Consider the following 20,065-nt stretch of genomic DNA (forward strand, 5'->3'; position numbering starts at 1 on the left):
ATGCAGACTTTATGACTTTATGACTCATGTTTGTTATAAGGAAAAGTTATATGTGTTTTGAGATTTCTTCTATCCAGATAGAATTTTCACAAGTGAGGACTACATAAATTCTGTAGGTTACATAGTTCTGATAGTAATAAAAAAGTCATAACAAGTCTTCAACAAGGTTGGGATTTTTTTTTTTTTTTTGTCTTTAGCATGAAAAACTTTCTAAAAACCTAAGTTTAGAATGGTCATTTGTTGTGACCACTGTTGATGTTAATTTATAGATGAGCAATGAAAGCACTGAGGTAATGCAAAACAAATTTTACACATATTCTGTGGTTTATTGGCAGTAGGATTTAATTAACAAAAAAAAATTAACAGGCCAACCACATTAATAAATGGTTGCTGAAGTGAACAGGACATGAGCCTGTCTTCAAATATGGGATTCATCCAGTCAATCAGACTCAGGTAGGTGATGTGGAAATTCCATAATATTTTCAATTAGAGATTGAGATAAAGATAAATGTAAAACACAGGAAATCCATTTTATGGAATCAACTGTCATAGAACTGATGGTACAATAATTGATTTGCACAGAGAAACTGGCATATACAGGACTATTAATTTAAAAGATGTAACTAATAAATGACAGCTAACTTTAATGATGCAATGACTACATCAACATATGAGTCCTCAGATGAATTTTAGACCTCTGAAAGATTGTATAAAATCCAGGTTCTTGACTCCCTCTAATAATAGATTTTCAGTAAAGGTCTGGCAACTTAAAGCTTTTCAAAATGTTTAAACCATAAAGGCTCCATTATTCCACTGAAACTTATTTTTCCCTTGGGGCAGAATCTTGAGGCAGCTACTGCCAGAGATCTCAACTCTGCAGTCGCAGGGATCTGATTTTAGTAGTGCACCTCTACTTGAGCACATTATTACGGACACTCATAGTAACTAAAAGTCACCAGAACTGTCTTCCTCTCATCCAAGCTCTTGGGAGGTTGACTTCTACATGAAATTGTTGCTGTGGAGTCTGTCCCAGAGCCAGGAGACAATCTTGAAGGGTATTTTTGGAAATCACAGTTTATTACTCTCCTTGGAAGGTACTAGATAAACACAGCTGAAAATTCTTGTACTTTGGGCTCCCCCATTTCTAGGATACACTGTATATGGACTATCCCATCTGCCTGTCAATTTTTTTTTTTTACTCTAATCATGTTTATTGTCAGATCTGGATACTGCTTCCAAATCTCCACAGCAACATGTTCTTCCGTATCTCTAGGCTCCAACTGCTCCGTTTATACATCTGTGTCTCCCACCCCTATGAAATAAACACTAATTATGCTGCACTCTAACTACCGTTTCCCTGAAAATAAGACCTAGCTGGACAATCAGCTCGAATGCATCTTTTGGAGCAAAAAAATCAGTGTAAGGCCCAGTCTTATATTAATTTTTGCTCTAAATGACGCGTTCGAGCTGATTGTCTGGCTAGGTCCTATTTTCGGGGAAACACAGTATCTGTTTACCTTCTTCTTGCAGGGAACACAAAGCTCCTTGAAGGCAGGGATCATTTACAATTTTAATCCCATCCCCAGCTACTGCCTGGTATAAATGGATGTTCAAATATTATTAGTCAAATGAGTGAATGACTAGGAAACTTTGGTTACTTTCATGTATATATTAAAACTATATTTGCTCAAAGAAAAGTGACTACAAATTTTAATGGAAAGTTGTTTCATCTGTTATGTACTTAGGGCTCCACTTTGCACCACCTGAGGGTATATGCTTCCTAACCCAGCAAACTTTCAGTTGCTTCTCAAACTGGACTTACTTGATCTGTTGGTCATCATTGTCCCTGGAGCTAAAATGTCACAAATCGCTCATCACCCTCAAAATCTGTTCCTCATCTTACCACATAGCTATGTTCTGAAATTAAATGTATACTTAAAATGGCAGAACATGCCCCTGAACAGACAAAATATATCTCTAAGTAGACCCGTCCTTAAAAAAAAAAAATTGGCTCTTCTACTTTTTCATCTCTTTTTCAGCCCTATGCTGAAAATCAACTTGATTTCACACAAATTAATGAAAACTGAGATGTCTGAACAGGACGTTAATTACTAGCTACAATGAGCAAATGTAATAGAAGTAATAACAGCTTCTGAAATGCCAGGTAATTGCTGGCAAGCAGAAAAGATTGTCTTTGAATTGTAATTTGGAGGGAGGAGGAGTCAATTTTAATAGGATTATTGGATTTAAAAAATCCCTAGTAAAGAATTCAGCTGTCATCCTTATTATGGAAATCAATCCTAAAGTCAACACTAGCTGAGCATTATCAAGCAGTAAGTACTGACCAAGATTAGGCTAAGAAAGTTTTATTATGTAAGTTACACCAAATATTTTAGACATTAAAGATGTATTCATAATTATGTTGTTCACTTCTCAATATAATTTATACCAAATGCACAGTTTACATAAAACATGCAGACATTTAAAATCTACTTAACTTTGAGTTCTAATCCTGATTTTGTTATAATAGCAAAATTATAATTACACGTTTCACTAAAATGCATAATTTATGAGAAAGTCCGTTCTATTCTGTGCCCTATTTTTCTTAATTATAAGACCAAGTTTTTTGTTTAATTTTTTAATAAAAATTTTGCATCTATTTATCAGCTGAGTTTATTTTTATGCCATAAATCACTACTCAAACAAATGTTTAGTGATTTTTTAAAGTCAAGAAAGCCATAAGTATTGCACAAGTTATACAAACATCTGAACTCATACCTACACACATATAAAAATATATTCATTCATCTGAATTACTCTCTAATTTAAAATCTAACCAGAGGAATGTAATGATTCAATACTGAATTTTAAGGCAGCACAGTAAAATCATAAGTCACATGTCATTTCCCTTTGCCAAATTAAACAAAGTGGATGGGGAGAGGCTAAAAATGATAACATATAATGGTAACAATAATATTTTATATGTGTTAACACTGAATTAGGCTGCAGCTGTTCACAGGAGTTAGAGAAAGCAGTATGAAATAAGCCCAGCGCCCTACCTGGTTACTTTCTTTTATAAAGGCATTTTTCAAACTAAAGGCAGCAGAGAGACACTAGACACCCTAGTACCTCCTCTGCTGGTCTTGAACCAGATTTGAGTAGGGAACACCGAACTTCAAAGAGCTGCCCTGCAGGAGCCCAGCGCTATGCTTCCCCAACTCGAGCTGCAACCTCAGAAAAGAGGATCAAACCGACAGGCTCCAGGAACATACATTACACTGGCTCCTTTGTTTTGGAAGAAAAGCAGAGTGTGAGGTTTTCGGACCTTTTTGTCCAGGAAATCAGGTCAAAAGGGACGCACAGAGAGGGCCCGATCACGTGAGCGCAGGGAAATCTTGTCTCTGCCAAAGTAACCGGGACTCTGGGCAGGCAGGCAGGCCTTGCTCCCCCCAGTCCTTGACGTAGTGCACCACTGAAGCCTTCAGCGTCTCCAGAAATCACAACGACGTCGCCTGGTGATGGAAGGCTCCCGGAGAGACTTCCAAAAGCAGCGCGAAGCTGGAGGCCAGAAAGACTCTTCCTTCACCAAATAGAGGCACCTTGCGAAGCGGAGCACTTGGTCTCTGCCTGCCTGCCTCTGACTCGTCATCTGTTGCAGCAATCTACATGTTCCCGGGTTGCCTTCATATTCAAAGGCATAGAAATCCAGGGGCGCAAGGGGATTGCTGCCTCCCAATGAATGAAAGTCGGTGATAAACGCAATTATTATAGTTTCATATTGAACAAGACCCGTTTCTGCACTCCTGCATCCAGCACTGGTTTCCAACATGCTTCTCAACTTCCTAATGTCTGACTCTATCAAATGCTTTCATCCGCACTTTCTGTAGAATATTTAAATTTACCTATCAAAATAATGCATACTCAACTTGATGGGTGAAAACACTAATAAAAAGCACTTAAGAGATAGGGGGAGGGTAAGATTAATAATCATTTCCACTCAAAATAAGGAAGTTATAATCAACCATTTCTTTTAGTGGCCATTTGAATGGCCTTGGAGGTGGGTTTATAAACAAAAGCAGTCACATTATATATACTACATATAGGTATATACACACACATTTAAAAAAACAAAGATTCTTTTACATGGCTTGCCAGTTGCCAGTCGCCTCAGCAGGTGCTTCGTTGCAAGGACCCCCTCTCTCCTCCCCGCGTGGCTCGGGCCCCTTCCCCATCTCTACCCTCATATAAGGCCTCGGCTGCTTCCTACCTGTGCTTGCCACCCCCCCCAACTCTGGATTTACTTCCCCATGTGGGCAGGCCGCCTGCCCAGCCCCCGATTTCGAGCCCGACTATTGTCCCCCGTCAATGTCGCAGGCCCCGTCGCTGCCACCCCACCCGCGTTCCTTCCTCTTCCTGGCCCACTATCTCCGCCTTCCTGGACCCGCTCCACGCCCTGGCGGCCGGAACCCGTCGGGGAAGACCTCTTGCGAGGATTGCAAGCACCACGTGCGACCCTAAAACCCCAAATCTCCGCTCCCGCCCTGCCAGGACACGTGCACAGGAATCTCGGCCGGCGAGGCGCGACCCCTGGTGCGCAAAGACCCCAACATGCCCGAAGGCACGCCGCCACCACGGATTAGGAGGCCCCGGCTGAAACTCGGGGCCAACTCGCTGCTTCTCGACCTGTCTCTAGGAGGAAGCGTAGGTGTGTGCACCGCCAGCGGGAGCGAGCCGCGGCGCCCTCCGGCGGGCGCTGTCGGGGGGCCGCGGCCTGCGCAGCCCCGAGGACCCCGCGTCGCTCTCCCGAGCCAAGGTTCTCAGGAGCGGGCGGCCGAAAAGACGTTAGCGGGCGGAGTTAGCGGCTGTTGGGAGAAACTGTCTCTTCCAAAGCCCGGGCCACAGCGGGGTCTGACTTCCTCCCCGCCACGCCGGGGGCGCGGGCCACCAGGGGCGCAGGGCTGACCGCACAGCCCGCCGAGCCCACCCGGACAGGACAGCGCAGGACGAGGCAGGGGCCGCCGCCCGTTGGCCCCGCCCTTTCCTGAAGGCCTAGGGGTCGCAGCGCTACCGCCCGGAGCTTGTCGGGTGAGGAGGTCGCCATGGCGATGCGGCCCCGGGCGCGTAGGCCCGCAGCGGTTGGCATGGAAGCGTCCCCCGCGAGGCCCGGGAGCGCCGCTGATTGGCTGATTCAACAGACGCGGGGGGGTGGGGAGTTTGAAAGTAATTAGCGCTGAGCGCCGGGGCGGTGGTCGCTGGGAGTCCAGCGCCCCGGCTGGAATCTATCGACATCTCGGTTCCCCCTCCTGCCCCGCCCCCTCCGGGGGCCCTCATCCCCAATCCTCGTGTGCACTTGTTAATTGTTGGACACTTTTATAAAGACATAAGGCTGAGAAGAGCAAGGCCTGCTGGGAGGCCTTGTGTCTGGTGGAAGGAGAGCCGCGGAGGAGCACCCTGCTTTTCGCTCGGGAAGGGGACGTACTTCTCCGTGATGTATTCTCGGTCTTTTGTTTGCAGGCGGGGCCGGGGATAAGCATCGCAGCGGGTGAAAACCAGAACTCTTATTGTAGGTTTAGACTCCCAAGTAACGTGGAGCTTAGTATCCTGGTTTGCAGGTTTGTCAGGCCGTCTCCTTCCAGCCGTCAAACAGGCCTTGGAAGAAATCCTTGACAGATTCAAATCACTGTTTTGGTTCCAAGCAGCTTGAGCTCAGTGGCTCGTGCCCTTTCAGCCCTAATAATTGCAGGGAAGATCAGATGTCTTAGTGTTCTCCCTCCCAGAAATTCGTGCCTTGTTGGAGCCCCTGGTGGAAGAGGTTGACTTGTGTGTTTCTCCTTCCCTGACAGCAGCAGCCTGTGCAGACTGAGGCCATGCATCTCAGCAGCTCCAAGACCGGAGTAGTCCTGGCGCCAGTGTCCCGAGGTCCTGATGCCTGTCAGATGATAACCAGAGCCCCGCTGGGTCAGGATCCCCCACAAAGAACAGTGTTAGGTGTGCTAACTGAGAATGGGGAGTACAGGAGGACCTGTGGCCAGGTAACAACCAAGAAGCCCTGGGGAAGCTGCTTGTTGAGAAAGGTTCTCCTGTCATCGTGATGGGAGGTGGGTTTCTCTTGCAGTTTTACCTGCAAACTCCCCTTGAGTATTCCTGGACTACTGGGACATTACATTTTTTAAGGATTATCTTGTCGTGTCCCTTTTCCGGCTAGAAATAGTGAATACTTCTCCCCTTCTCTCCTCTCGCCCCTCCACCCCCAATCGAGCAAATAGGTCTAGGAATTGTTTGGATTAAGTATATATAAAGTCATTTACATGCTGGGCTAAAAGGAAATTTTTTCACATTTCCTTCTTGGGTTCCTCCAGGTCTGAGTGCTGTTCAGACTGATAACTTGCTTGAAGCAATCCTGGATAATCTTTGCCACGTTCATTGGAGGGAGTTTAGAATCAAGATTGGATCAGGCTAGACTAGATTATTTCAAAAAGGGATTTGAAAGCAGCATTCTCCCCAATACTGACAGGGCAGTTGGGCAAACAGATAATGGGCCATCAGACATTGTTTATCTGACCCCTTAACAGATTGAAAACAAATTCACATTTAAATGCAGATGAGGGCTTTGGATTCTTAAGAATGGATTTTGAGGTAGAAAAAAAGCTTCCCCAAGTCTATTATTAGACAAGCTCCTCATAACAATGCTGTAAGCCTGTGTTGCACATGTGATGCTGGCAGTGAAGTAAGTAGGCTGGGTATCCTTTCCATGTTATAGTGAGAAAATTTAAGAGGGTGAAGAAAGGAAACAAAAAAAGGTATGGTGGAAGAGGCCAGATTAGAAGCTCCTGATCTCCTGAACTACTGACCTGACTGTTCAAGCCTTTTGGTGACATCTGATTAGTGGCAGAAAAATACCCAAAGTGATCTGTTTAGAGTTGGAAAATTGAGTGAAGATACCGTGTTTCTCCGAAAATAAGACCTAGCCGGACAGTCAGCTCTAGTGCGTTTTTTGGAGCAAAAATTATATAAGACCTTGTCTTATTTTACTATAAGACCCAGTATAACATAATAATATGTAATATAATATAATAATATAAATAACATAATAATATAATAATGGGTCTTATATTAAATTTTGCTCCAAAAGACGCATTAGAGCTGATTGTTTGGCTAGGTCTTATTTTGGGGGAAACTAGTTTTAACAAAGCTAATTTGCCCAGCAATGTTTACAACTTTCAAGTTAAAAACCTGGTTCTTACAAATTGGCAATTACGTCTATGCTGACTGGTCTCACTTTAAATTCACAACCATTAGTTAACCTCATACGTTGCCTGGCACTTCCTCTACATTTCCCTGCTCTATTCTACAACCTGAGAAATCTATTTTACAACTCTGCTTCTCTCTTTAATCCTCAAAAACTTCGACCTCTGTCTTCACTCTCAGTTAATGGCTTTGTACCCTATTTTCTTAAAAATATACAAGCAACCGAAAGAGTTTCCATATGCTTCTATGTGCCAAATGCCACTGTCATCCCTATCCTGCTCCAGGACTCACGTCCCTGCTCTTATGCAAGGTGAACCCCCACGTGTGCAGTACACTCTATGCTCTCTTGCCTCTTCGAGGATATTATTCCAGCAACTTCTTTTTTCTCCTCAGTTTTCTCTTGTCAACTGTGTCAAAGCCATAAACATATAAATACAATTTTTTCCATCTTAAAAACCTTTGAACTATAAAGTTCTTTGCAGTGATTTGTAGCAATATTTATAGCAATATGTCTTAAGAGTTTGTCTATCTCACTATACTATAAACTCTATCAGGATGAGGATTGGGGATGTCAGGTTCACTGCTGTATTCCCAGTGCTTGGAACAGTGCCTGGCCAGGGTAGCATGCCAGTGTTTGTTGAAAATCATCTCTGTCTCTAGTGCTGCTCTTCACTTTTGACTCAATTCTTAGTCCTTCCCTTACTTAACTGACATACTGGATCATTCTTTATTTCTTAAGATAATTTTTTCTCACACAGCCTGAAGAACGCCATTCTCTCCTGGTTTTGCACCTAGCTCATTGGCCACTCCTAGGTATCCTGGTTCTTCCTTATCCAGTCTCTCAAAATGAGAGTGTTTCAGGGCATAGTATTCCATCTGAGTCTTCACTTATTCTTTTGGCAATCTCTTCAAGTCTCTTAGCATTAAATACCATTGATCTGTTAATGGCTCATCTATCTGGACCTCTCAGCTATATTGCAGGCTCACAATTTCAGCTGCCTACTTGACATCTCCATTTGGATCCTTGGGTCACAAAATGGGCATCTCAAACTTGTACAAAATCAAACACCAACCCTAACCCCAATTTGTTCTTCCCAATAAATGGAATCTCAGTAAATGGAATATCCATCCTTCCTATTATTCAGCTGAAAAAGCTTTGTCATCCTTAACTCTTCTTTTTCTCCCACCCCACATCTATTTTGCTGAAAAAATACTATTGGCCCGACTTTTTTAAATGTCTGGAATCTCTTCATTTCTCATCCTTTACTGATACTACCCTGGTTCAAACCCCTATTGTGTCTCACCTGGGATTTGCAAGTTTCACAACTGGTCATCTTACTCATCTTACTGCTCTCTATATCTATACTTAGCCCTAATGAGCCTTTTAAAACATAAATCATATCATACCACTCCTTTGCCTAAAACTCTGCAGTGGCTGCCCGTCTCTGACTAGAAGATAATCTTAAAATGGCCTGTTGTAAAGTCTACATGATCTGGCTTTTCTTTTTGACTAAATGACCTATGCTTCTCTTTCTCACTCTGCCCTGTCTGCTCCTTGCTGTATTTCTAAGACATTCTCCAAAAATCAGGACATCTATCTACCCATGCTGTTCCCTCTACCCAGAATGCTCTTCTTTTTCTGTGTGACTTACTCCCTTATGTAGTTCATATCTTTGCCCAACTCTGTCCTCTTTGTTGGGGCCTTCCCTGGCCACACTGTTTAAAATGGCAATGATTCTCCTTTCCCCGTGGTGTTCTTCTCCAAAGCACTTATCACCATCTGACCTACTCTATCTTTTCTTGTTTCTTTCCCCTGTTCCCCCAACTAGAATGTAAAGTCCATGAGGGCAGTCCTTTTTGAACGTTTTGTTCATTGTTAAATTCTGGGCACTTAGAACAATGTCTGGCACATGGTGGATGCTCAGTAAATAGTTAATGAATGTATGTCTCAACCCATGTATATATATCTATGTAGCAAAGGTCAAACTTGGTAGTAATTTGAATTATCTGCTTATAGTAACTTGTGATTCTGGTCCTTTATAGTAACTATGATTGTGGTCCTTTATAGTAACTGTGATTTTTTCCCCCAGTACTATCATAAAGAGTTTTCTGTGTTTTTTTTTTTTTTTAAATAGAGTAGACATAAGGCGCATATTTAACTTGCTAGGTGGAAAAGAAAGTTGTGGAAACACATAATAATTTGGAAATGGCCTCAACAGTAAACACCAAGATTAATTATAAACACTAAAATGTTCACGCAGTAGCTAGATGTAATGCATTTGATACATTATGCTTTTTCACAGAGGGGACACACACAGTTCCACTGTTAATGCTATAGGAATAAAGAAAAGGGAGAAGGGAATGAGACTTAGATTGCCCTGGGGTAATTGCTTTGTCATACAAAAAGATTCTATGGCTTGTAAGATAATTTAGTAGTAGGAGTTTCTAAAATCATCATATTTCTAAAAAACTGGGTATAAAATGGGAACTTATAGGGGCCTACTGACTAAAAATTAACTATTTAAGGAGGAGGACTGTAGGAACTCAGTAACTATTGTCATACAGGGGGTCTCAGCTCCCACTCCTGCATAAGGACGCAGGATATGGTGAGGCCAAAAAGGAACATCACGGAGCCATAGATAAGGGAGTCATACCACTATATTCTCGCTGGCCGCTGAGTTGGAGACATAGGAAGCAGGAGCCACACGATTCGCAAGCTGCCGTCAGCTTTTCTGCCAACCAACGTCACTGGCTAACTAACTGCAGTCCGTCCTGCTAACTGCAATCCTGCTAACTGCAATCGGTGGCTGCTAGCTCAGCCACCATCCGCTGATAGCGTAGCCATGGCAGTTATGTTAGTGGCCAATGGCTCACTGGTTACAGCTGACGGCCAACTAGCCACAGCTGATGGCCATCCAGTCACAGTTGTTGGCCATTTACTACCTGAGCCATCACCTTTCCACGTGAGGCCGAAAGCCTGGAGACTGCACTCCTGTCCACACACTATGCTATGTACTTATAAAATCCTGTAATGCTATAAGCACGAAAGCCAGTTTATACCCCACCTCCCCCACACACACACATTGGTACCCATTTCATTTTGGAGAAGACCTATAGTTTTTCTTATTTCTGTAGCTATGAGTTTTCTTTGATAAATATGTGAGGAAGATGACACATTTTAGCTAGCTCTTCTTCCAAATGTGAAATGGAGACAAAGATGAGGGAGAAGTCACACTTTGGAATCTTCATTTGCTGAAATTAAATTGCAGGCATAGATATTTCAATGTAAGATTCCTCTCATCTTCCCAGCCTGCCGGTTTGAGTCACACAGGTTCCTATCACCTATGTGGTCTTTGGGGTGGCCTCTAACACAAAACTTAACCCTTTTCTAGGGGATCACAACAATCAGGTGTTTCTCTGGATCAGAAAATGTCTTTCCTGAAGCCGGAAAGAAAGCCCTTTCTGACTGTGGGGTGCCCGTGCCAGCCAAGGCAGGATTTGATATCTACATGGATGAGCCTGAGCCAGAGGACAGAAACAGCTCCACAGGAAGAGAGGGGATGGCATTTGAGGATGTGTATGAAGTAGATGCCAGCACACTCAAGTCAGACCTTCACTTCCTGCTGGATTTTAGCACAGGTAATCTGACTCACCTGTGGTTGATGGTACTCTGTATAATTGCCTACGGTGTCCAACAGCAAGTAACTAGCCAGAGAAAACCATGAAATAATGACTGTTTTCACAATTGCCTGTGGAGGGTTTGTGGATGGAACGAGTTTTTAAATTAAATATCTTACCTGATAATGTTGAACCCCTGCAGTTTCCCCTATGCTGGTAGATTCATCTCTCCATCCCCAGTCTGAAGAAGCATCCAATTTTGGTACAGACGTGATAAATGTGACTGAATATGCTGAAGAAATTCACCAGTATCTTAGAGAAGCTGAAGTGAGTTTTCACAAATTCTACTTCAATTTCCAGCACCCCAAGCATTTACTATTAAGACAGTTATAAACTCTTGGTCATAACCACTAGTGAATGGCATTCTTATGACATCTAAACATAAGAATATTTATGAAAAATAATAGTTGTGAGGTGAGTAGCAATTACTTGGACTATTCCTCTATAACTCAGTGGATTTATATATTAAGTATTTCACTCTTAGGAATAATCTGTATTGCCATTTCCCCCCTCCTTTAAGTTATTGATTACTTAATTGCGTTACAGAACCAGAATTCACACTTTCTTCCATATCATAGTAAAGATTTATTTGGCGCTCGATCAGTTTCCTCCTAACCTTTGCTCATGAGATTTTTAAAAATAGCGACTGTATCCTGAAGCGATCTTTCTGATATATCAATGTTTAAATGTCAAAACTCTTTCCCCAAACAGATAAAATACAGGCCCAAAGTACACTACATGAGGAAACAACCAGACATCACAGACGGCATGCGAACGATTCTGGTGGACTGGCTGGTTGAGGTTGGAGAAGAATATAAACTTCGAGCCGAGACACTCTATCTGGCTGTCAACTTCCTGGACAGGTTTCTTTCATGCATGTCTGTTCTGAGAGGGAAACTGCAGCTTGTAGGGACAGCAGCTATTCTTTTGGCTTCGTAAGTGTTCTTCAGCTTCAATAATGTGAAATTTCAGCCTGTCAAAACACTTGATTTATTCCTCATTTATTGAAGATACGCAGTGCTTTATAATTAAAACTTATTCATGCCTCCTTTGATAAAATACCATCATGTTTACAGTATTTACTGAGAAACCGAACATTACCATGTGTTCACTCTTCAGTTCTGGTGTTTAGGATTTATAGCAGCAAGTTCAGTAGCATGACTAAGGAAGCCATCGGCTCAAACTCAGGATGCAATTTAACTATTTGTGGTGTAGTCTTTTGGCTGTATTCTGATACAAGTAAAACTCCTGTTTTAAGAGATCTTGGTTATATAAAAGCCATCTTCATCTGGGAAATGATCCATAGTAATACAGTTTTTATCTGGTTACAGTGAATACATTATTTTAGCTAGTTCCTGTTACTAGCAGTCATTGATTATAATATCTGATTGTATGGAAAAGAGCTGGGTTGTGGCTGAGTTGCCTTTCATTAAGTGGACTGTTGGTGAGTGGTAGTTTCCTTTCTCTTCTTCTGGTCTCAGATAGTCTAGTTATTAATGCCTAAAAACCTGCCAAAATTTCCCCACAGAAAGAAGAAATAAAAACAAAAGCAAAGAATTGGTAGCAATGAAATTACATATCTTTCTATTGGGTATACAGCATCATTTGCTAATTTAGTAGAGAAAGCTAAACACAATCTTTTAAAAAAAAAAATCTAAGACCCAAGACCTAATATTTTTCTACCACTGTGTTCAATATAACATTCTTTTCCACAAGATGATTTGAAGTCTATAGAATTAAGAGGAATTTACCTGTATGTCTGTCATTCAGAATCTTTCAGCGTATCAGAGGCCGAACCTGAAATACTCAGTATCTTTGTAATACTCATGTTCTGGAAACAAGCTTCTAATATTTTCACAGCCCTGTACCATTTAGTGATATTTAAAGTCTGCCAAGGCCATGTGAAAAGAATGGTTGTCATAGCACTGGGAGGAGAGCCAAAGGTTCCAAGTGTTACTCGCAAAGATTCTTTACCTTTCATAGGAAATATGAAGAAATATATCCACCCGAAGTAGATGAGTTTGTCTATATCACTGATGATACTTACACAAAACGACAACTATTAAGAATGGAACACCTGCTCCTGAAAGTCCTAACTTTTGATCTGACAGTGCCAACTACCAATCAGTTTCTCCTTCAGTACTTAAGGAGGCAAGGAGTGTGCGTCCGAACTGAGAACCTGGCTAAGGTATGCCTCGTGACTGCCCAGGACGTTGGTGCCATGTTGGGTAAAAAGTAGTCTTTCCAGTCATCCTTTAGTTCTTCCTTCCTTTTGAATTTTTGTCTTGGGCACAGAAAAACTTTTTAGCAATGAAAGAGAGCTAATTTTAAGAGCACATCTTCTGGTTACGAGACATTGCTATTTATCACGTTTGTCAGGCACGTGTTGTCTGATCACCCACCTCTTAAAGAAATTTAAGCTTGGAAACTGTTTCCTTGTTGGATACAGGCCACATGTAAGCAATACCTCTTAGGTGTACAGAATGGGAACAAAGTAAGTGTGGTTTGATTTGGCTCTAATCTCCTAACACGAAGTAATCAGGCATTATTTGGTCATTTGGAGTTACAGAACTTAGTCGAAGGCACTGTATTAATTTGGAAAACTTGAGTTCCAGCCACTATGATTTAGTATGTTAGGTATTTATGTGCTATATAAACAGTAATAAGGATGTCTGTATAAATTGCTCAATACATTCTAATCTGGTAAATTCCCACTGGTACTGTTCTAGTCTTTGAACTACATGCATTTACCTGATAAATTAATAGCTTTAATATGGTCACATTTTTGCCTTTGGCTGAAGTCTACAGTCCCACTCCAGTGGCCAGAACAATGCTACTTTACCTAACCAGCATAAACCTGTACTACTAGTAAAAGGTCAGAAAAGTAACCCGTGACATATATTGTGTGCATGGGCCGAAAACCTGTGGATTGAAATTTATTATAATGTAAATGTTATTCAGGTTGTGAACAGGCATAGCAATTGTTAGCCAGTGAACAACTCTGACCATCTATTTCTATGCTCATCACTAGATACAGGTTGAACAAAAGTAAGACACAAGTTGTTCCCCTGACATTTCTAAGTTTGTTTATAACCTTAGTCATGTTCCTCGTACCAATGATATTTTCTCTCTTGTTCTTAGTATGTAGCAGAACTGAGTCTACTTGAAGCTGACCCGTTTTTGAAATATCTTCCTTCACTGATAGCTGCAGCAGCATATTGCCTGGCAAACTATACTGTGAACAGGCACTTCTGGGTAAGATGCTGATTCCTTTTTTCTAGATGAAATTCAGGGCCCATCTGAAATCTGTTCAGTTACTCTCAAGGTGTAGAATGCCAGCCTCTTGAGTGTATTACCAGCAGACTACACCGGGCAGCTGAGTCTTGCAGGTCAGCCTCCGGAGCTTTGACTCAGTGGCTTTGCTCTATGGAGAGTAGACCACAGGAAGTCAAGAAGATGGTGTTGGCTTTGCAGGCCTGGAAACCTCAATGCCCACCCTCATGCAAGGAGGGTCCTTATAGTGTGAGCATTGACCACTTTAAGCCAAAGCTGTTGATTTTTCCCCTAGAAGCTGTTGACAACCTGGGCCCAATTAGGATGGTCAGAAGGTTAGAGCATGCTTTCACGGGAGCACAGCTTAGCATTGCCTTTTGGCCCAAGAAAGTGACAGGATTGAAATTGGGCCCCTAGGTTTGGTTCTGAAGGCTCACCTTTGTGCTGAAGGAAGTGGGGTGTCTACTTTTATTTTCTAGAATACTTATTTTTTATTCTACATCTGGCTAAGAATCTTTCATATTCTATGTGAATAGGGTATTCAGGTAAGTAGAGGCTCTTTAGAGACCAGTGAAAATTCTGCTCATGAGGGAATAGGTAAAGTAATCTGCCCCCAAATTCAGCATTATAAATGTACAACATGAGCAAATTTAGAACTCTGGATGTTCTTCCTAGTATTTTATCTCTGAATTCTTTGAGGAAGGATTACGGTTTCTTTTGAAATGGATGTGGATACTTATTAAGTGATTAATTTCCTTTATTTCACAGTTTTATCTTTAGATTTATTGTATGTCAGAAAGTTACGTGATGCAATTTTTTTCCCTTTTGTCTGATTAGCCAGAAACCCTTGCTGCATTTACAGGCTATTCATTAAGTGAAATTGTGCCTTGCCTGAGTGAACTACATAAAGCATGCCTTGATATACCCCATCGACCTCAGCAAGCAATTAGGGAGAAGTATAAGGCTTCAAAGTAAGTTCCTGAAATGTATTTTATGTAGGCTCACTATGTAAAGGTTTCATAGGTTATAGTAGCGTCGGAATTAAAAATGGAAGAACTTGTATACCTGGTGCTAGGCAGGAAAAGTAAGGTTTGTGTGTTAAATCAAGAAAATCAGTTTGGAGAGATCCAGATTTATAATTTATCAGCTTGTGGTATATACAGTCATATATATATGATAATGTAATCATATCATAAACTAAAGAAGCTAGTTTACTTCTTTTCCACTAAAACTACGAGAAAGTTTTCTGTGGCCTAACTGAGAATTTACAAAACTGAAGTCTGGCTCATGCTGAACTTGCTTTGGGTCTCATTTCAGGTACATGCATGTGTCTCTCATGGAACCACCTGCAGCTCTTCCTCTACAATAAGTTTCAGAACGGAGGCACTTTCGGAACTTCATCTCCAGATCAACAGACTTGGACCTAATTTTTATAGGCTTCTGCAGTTTGGATCAACTAGTGTTGCTACAATATAGATGACATGTTTTTAAAAATGTGAATGTATTTAGGTTTTCTTAGATTTAGTAGGTTGTAAAATAGTCTAACATTTAAAAAAGAATAAACAACTTGTCTTATGACCACGTGTTAGACTAATTTATTAATTAGCATGGCTGACACACTTGCCTGGAATTTTAGTCGAGAGTATTATAAATGTCATCTCTATTTTAAGAATTCTTCTAAGTTGGTTTTATAAATCTGGCATGCTATTAGGACTAAGTGTTCTGAGATATCCAGAGATTTTCATGTTTGGATAAATGGCTACCCTGAGACTTTTTCCTCCCTGTCTCTGGCCTCTTCATGTGGTTCTACATAAATTGGCAAAGGAAGGAAGTCCAAGCTTAGATTAGTGACGGGATATAGACAAGCATGGTCTGTTCTAGCTTCCTTCTAGGATCCCAAGGAGTGGAGACAGTGGATTGAGGACTAAATATCAGCAAGTACCTCTACGGGATGACTTACATTTAAGGCTCATCCAGGGACATGGTGCTCATTTTGTAAAGGGACACCGTTATGTCAGTGTTCGGTTTGATTTAGTCACCCATCAAGCATATATTTCAGCCTTAGAAGATGCCCAGAGAGGTAGAAAAAGCAAACTTCACCATAGGATGGGACTTCAGGATAATTAAGTAACCCCACATGTTTATCCCTTGGGAGACACCCATGCTAAACTCTGCTCTAGCTCATTATTTATGATCGTACAGTTTATCTCACCACACATTCATATATGGCTCCTTCCAACAGCATTTAGTAGAATACAAAAAATTGGAAAAACAAAAATGGGAAAAATTGGAAAAACAAACACTTGTTTTAACTTTCTTTTAAGGGTCGGAAGGGAAATCAAGAGTAGACTTGGCCTAAAGGGAAGGTGGTGCTTATTGGGGACTGAGTGTAAATTTTGTCAATCTCAGGGTTAGGAGCGCTGGACCAGTACACGCGGGAGGCACATGACTGCGTGTGTCCTGTCTCCAGGCCTGTCCCAGGGCTCAGCCCAGGTGGCTCTGTGGAAACAAGAACAACAGGAAATGTGCATTTTCCAGATCCCTTTACATAGAAAAGATTAGACCTAAGTAGTTTTGGAAATAGATGAAATTCACTCCAAATTTTATGTCTGTTTCAAGCTCTAATGAAATAATAAATAAATGCAACCATATATTACATATTTTTCCAAGACTTTTTAGAGTACCCACAAACTCTTAAAACATTTTAGCATTGCCCTCCCCTCTTTTCCCCGCAGATAAACATTCTCAAGGTGTCTCTGTTTCTGGTTCCATTGAAGAAAACATTTCCCTAAGTGTTTGTGTGTTATTGCCTAGGTTTCACAAAGGGGATACAGGACCTGTAGCAGTATTGAATTCTCTTTATGTTATGCAATCAGCAATTTATAAGCTCACGTTCTAACTTACGACTGGGTATGTCTTTCTAACTAACCCCTTGCACTTGGCAATGTAACAGACATGCTGTATATTCACCATGAAGCTGCCCCCTTCCAAGGAGACAGTGGCAGAGGGCAAATCTGGCTGAGACTTTAGTGGTAGAAGTGCTGTATTGTGCCTTTCAAGCTTCCGATATTTGAGGGATTGGCCAGGCTGGCTCCCTCTGGTTCGATGTCAGTTTACCCTGACTGACCACTGCCTTGGAACACGTGCCAGTCTCCAAATGCAGCAATTTGTATCCTAACACAATATATTTTCTTCCACTAGTAATATTCTTGTTTTAGAATGCTTGCTTTAGTTATAAGGGGCCCTGTAGAAATAGGTACTTCATTTTGAATTATTTTGCAAAGGTGACTTTTGTTTCTGAACCCGAATCCAAAATTTAACCTTGACTTTAGGTCACAAACCACACTACAATTGTCCCTTGTGTCTGCACGGGATTAGTTCCAGGACCCCTGTGGATATTAAAATCCAAGAATGCTCAAGTCCCTTACAGAAAATGGTGTAGTATGTGTATAACCTGTATTTGCATCTAGGCTCAGCAGGGTCTGCCTACACGTCACTTAATTCGAGTGGATTCAATGGAGTGCTCAGCACATGGCAAATTCCAGTTTTGCTTTTTGGAAATTTCTAGGATTTTTTAATTGCAAAACATTTTTGATTCACAGTTGGTTACATCCACAGATGCAGAAACTGGACACAGAGGAACCCCTGTACAGGACACAGAGGTCTGCACGATAGCTCTTATGTTCTTTGCTGCTAGTGATTAGCATACCCCCCATCCCCAACTGCCCACCACACCCACTGATTGCACAGAACTGGTCCTCAGCTTTGACTTCCTTCCCTTGTTACTTTTCTGGGTCCTTGCAACGCTTTCCTTACAAATAGAAATATAACTGTCACCTGTGTGCCTCCCACCAGCTTAAGAAAGAATATCAGCCTTTAGTGTGTCCCCTTTATCCCATTATTTTTCTTCCCTGAATTTGGTGTTGATCAAGCATGGCTTCTATACTTTATAAGAATATGTCCATAAACAATAATGCTTCTTTTTAAAATGTAATAGTTATTGACAAGCCTTCATATCCTTCGGTGATAATGTGTTTTAGGCAGCATTGTATTTTGAGATTACCTGTGTTGAGTAAGTAGAATCCTAGTTATTTATACTATTGTATAGTTTTAAATGAATGTACCATGATTCATCTGTTCTCTTGATTTTTCCACACTTTTCTTTCTGCCCCATCGCTCCCCACTATTCCTCAGCCAGTGATGGAAATGGGTCTGGACAGGGCTGTGGGTGTGAGTGCCACATCTGTCTGCCTTTGGGGGCTCTTTGGCTTGTGGATTCAAACAGATTCAGGCCTTTCTGATGGTCATGAATCGAAGGGCCCCTGTTGAAGTGGGCCATGAGAAAGGACTGTGGGAACAGCATTTGCCCACCCCTTATCAGGAACCCAAGAAAAGGGGTTGAGTATATCCAAATGTTCTGTTATTTTTGTTGTCCCAGTAAGCTTTCACCACCACAGAGTTAAAACATCTGGACCTGATTTACCCACTAAAACCTTGAAATTGGCTGACAGTTCCCTTGCCTATATTTCTGTCAGGCTTTCTGTTCATGTCCAGACTGAGGGGAATGAGATACACTCCTCAGAGTTCGTGGCTCCAGGGCAAGGCCCAGTGTGCATAACCCAGGGTCCCCCATTATGACTTTCTATTTCAGGGAGGACTTCCCTTTAGTCTCATGGGATATATATGAACTTACTTTAGGCAGCAAATTGTTTGTTTCTACTATGTCTTTCGTTAGTGATTGCTGGACCTGATGGTATTCTTTAAAAAACGGAATGGCCAATGCTCAATAGGCCCGATTAATGATGGGGGAGACATGAGTAGAAATGCACGAGGGAAAGGGGATGTTGGTGGGAGATCATGGGTAACTCAGATCAGTTACAGTGAATCAATGCAGGGTCTGTGGATGGAATGTCTGTTAGGAAGTTTTCTGAGGCAGATAAGTTGACCGAGCTTAAGGTCCTATTCACCTGGTGTTCACCTGGGCCACACATGGTCACTTCTCCTTAATTGTCTCCTCCTCTTCACTATGACTGGATTTCTTGCTGAGCATCTCAGTGAGTTTACTTACATCAATCAAGATATAATCATTTCCTTCTGTTATTTACTACCTGTAAACCTGATGGACTAGATACCTGGTGTGGCTGTTCCGACATTGCAATCAACACAGTAGAATGTTGGCTGGTTGTTATGTAGTTTTAGCCACACACTGAAAATACATAAATATCCCCAACTATTCATAATCACATTAACTTTTTACCCTAAATGTCTTCCTGCTACCCCCATGCTTCACCTTCACAGTGGCTGCTATTTTCCTACATCATAGTTACCCGTAGGAGGACACCCCTGTACTGACACCCCATCTTTATGCTCAGAGTATGGGCTGTCACATTCGAAGACAAAATCAACCCTCTCCCCCACCGCCGTTGGTAAGCAAAGGGACAAAGATACCAAAAGCTACATCCTGGCAGGGAGCCTGCTGTTGGGCCACAGTTGTTACGTATATACCCTGCTCTGTGCCAAATGCAATTCCTTTTCATTGGACAGTTGCTCAGCACATATGACTAAGTAGGCAGCTGAGACTGACTCCATGAAGCCCAGAGTCAGCTCATGGAGGCAGTGGGTCAGGACATTTGTATAACATTCCAATCCCACAGTGGAAGCCTGGATTCTGCAACCACCAGCTGCAGGAGCTGTGCTTATGGCTGATGTTGGATTTACAAGCTCAAGAATGAAAGAAAAGTACCACCAGGGTGCCTGCCCTGCTGCCCCAGCCTCAAACTGAACTGCGGACGGGAGGTCAGGTAAAGGGCTGCATCAGGTGCCGTGGAGAGGGCTCATCTAAGCTCAGCCCGACTGAAAAGGATTT

General features: G+C 41.9%; 1 protein-coding gene across 3 annotated transcripts; it reads left to right on the forward strand.

Annotated features, from left to right (window-relative positions):
- The first annotated feature begins 4,683 nt into the window (after nucleotides 1-4,683).
- On the forward strand, nucleotides 4,684-15,779 carry CCNA1 (cyclin A1). 3 transcript variants are annotated; one of them, XM_081046308.1, is made up of 9 exons: nucleotides 4,684-5,085; nucleotides 5,844-6,032; nucleotides 10,641-10,887; nucleotides 11,069-11,193; nucleotides 11,638-11,861; nucleotides 12,910-13,114; nucleotides 14,068-14,181; nucleotides 15,037-15,170; nucleotides 15,517-15,776. In XM_081046308.1, the coding sequence occupies exons 2-9, from the start codon at nucleotides 5,868-5,870 to the stop codon at nucleotides 15,566-15,568; spliced, it is 1,266 nt and encodes a 421-aa protein (XP_080902434.1). In that variant the 5' UTR covers nucleotides 4,684-5,085; nucleotides 5,844-5,867; the 3' UTR covers nucleotides 15,569-15,776. The 3 variants fall into 3 exon arrangements, with proteins under 3 accessions (XP_080902434.1, XP_080902433.1, XP_080902435.1); XM_081046307.1 differs by having other exon boundaries at nucleotides 4,894-5,490; nucleotides 15,517-15,779; XM_081046309.1 differs by lacking the exon at nucleotides 4,684-5,085 and adding an exon at nucleotides 5,394-5,490 and having other exon boundaries at nucleotides 5,847-6,032.
- Nucleotides 15,780-20,065: the final 4,286 nt, after the last annotated feature.

This window comes from Rhinolophus hipposideros (genome assembly GCF_964194185.1).
Source record: "Rhinolophus hipposideros genome assembly, chromosome: 4".
NCBI lineage: Eukaryota > Metazoa > Chordata > Mammalia > Chiroptera > Rhinolophidae > Rhinolophus > Rhinolophus hipposideros.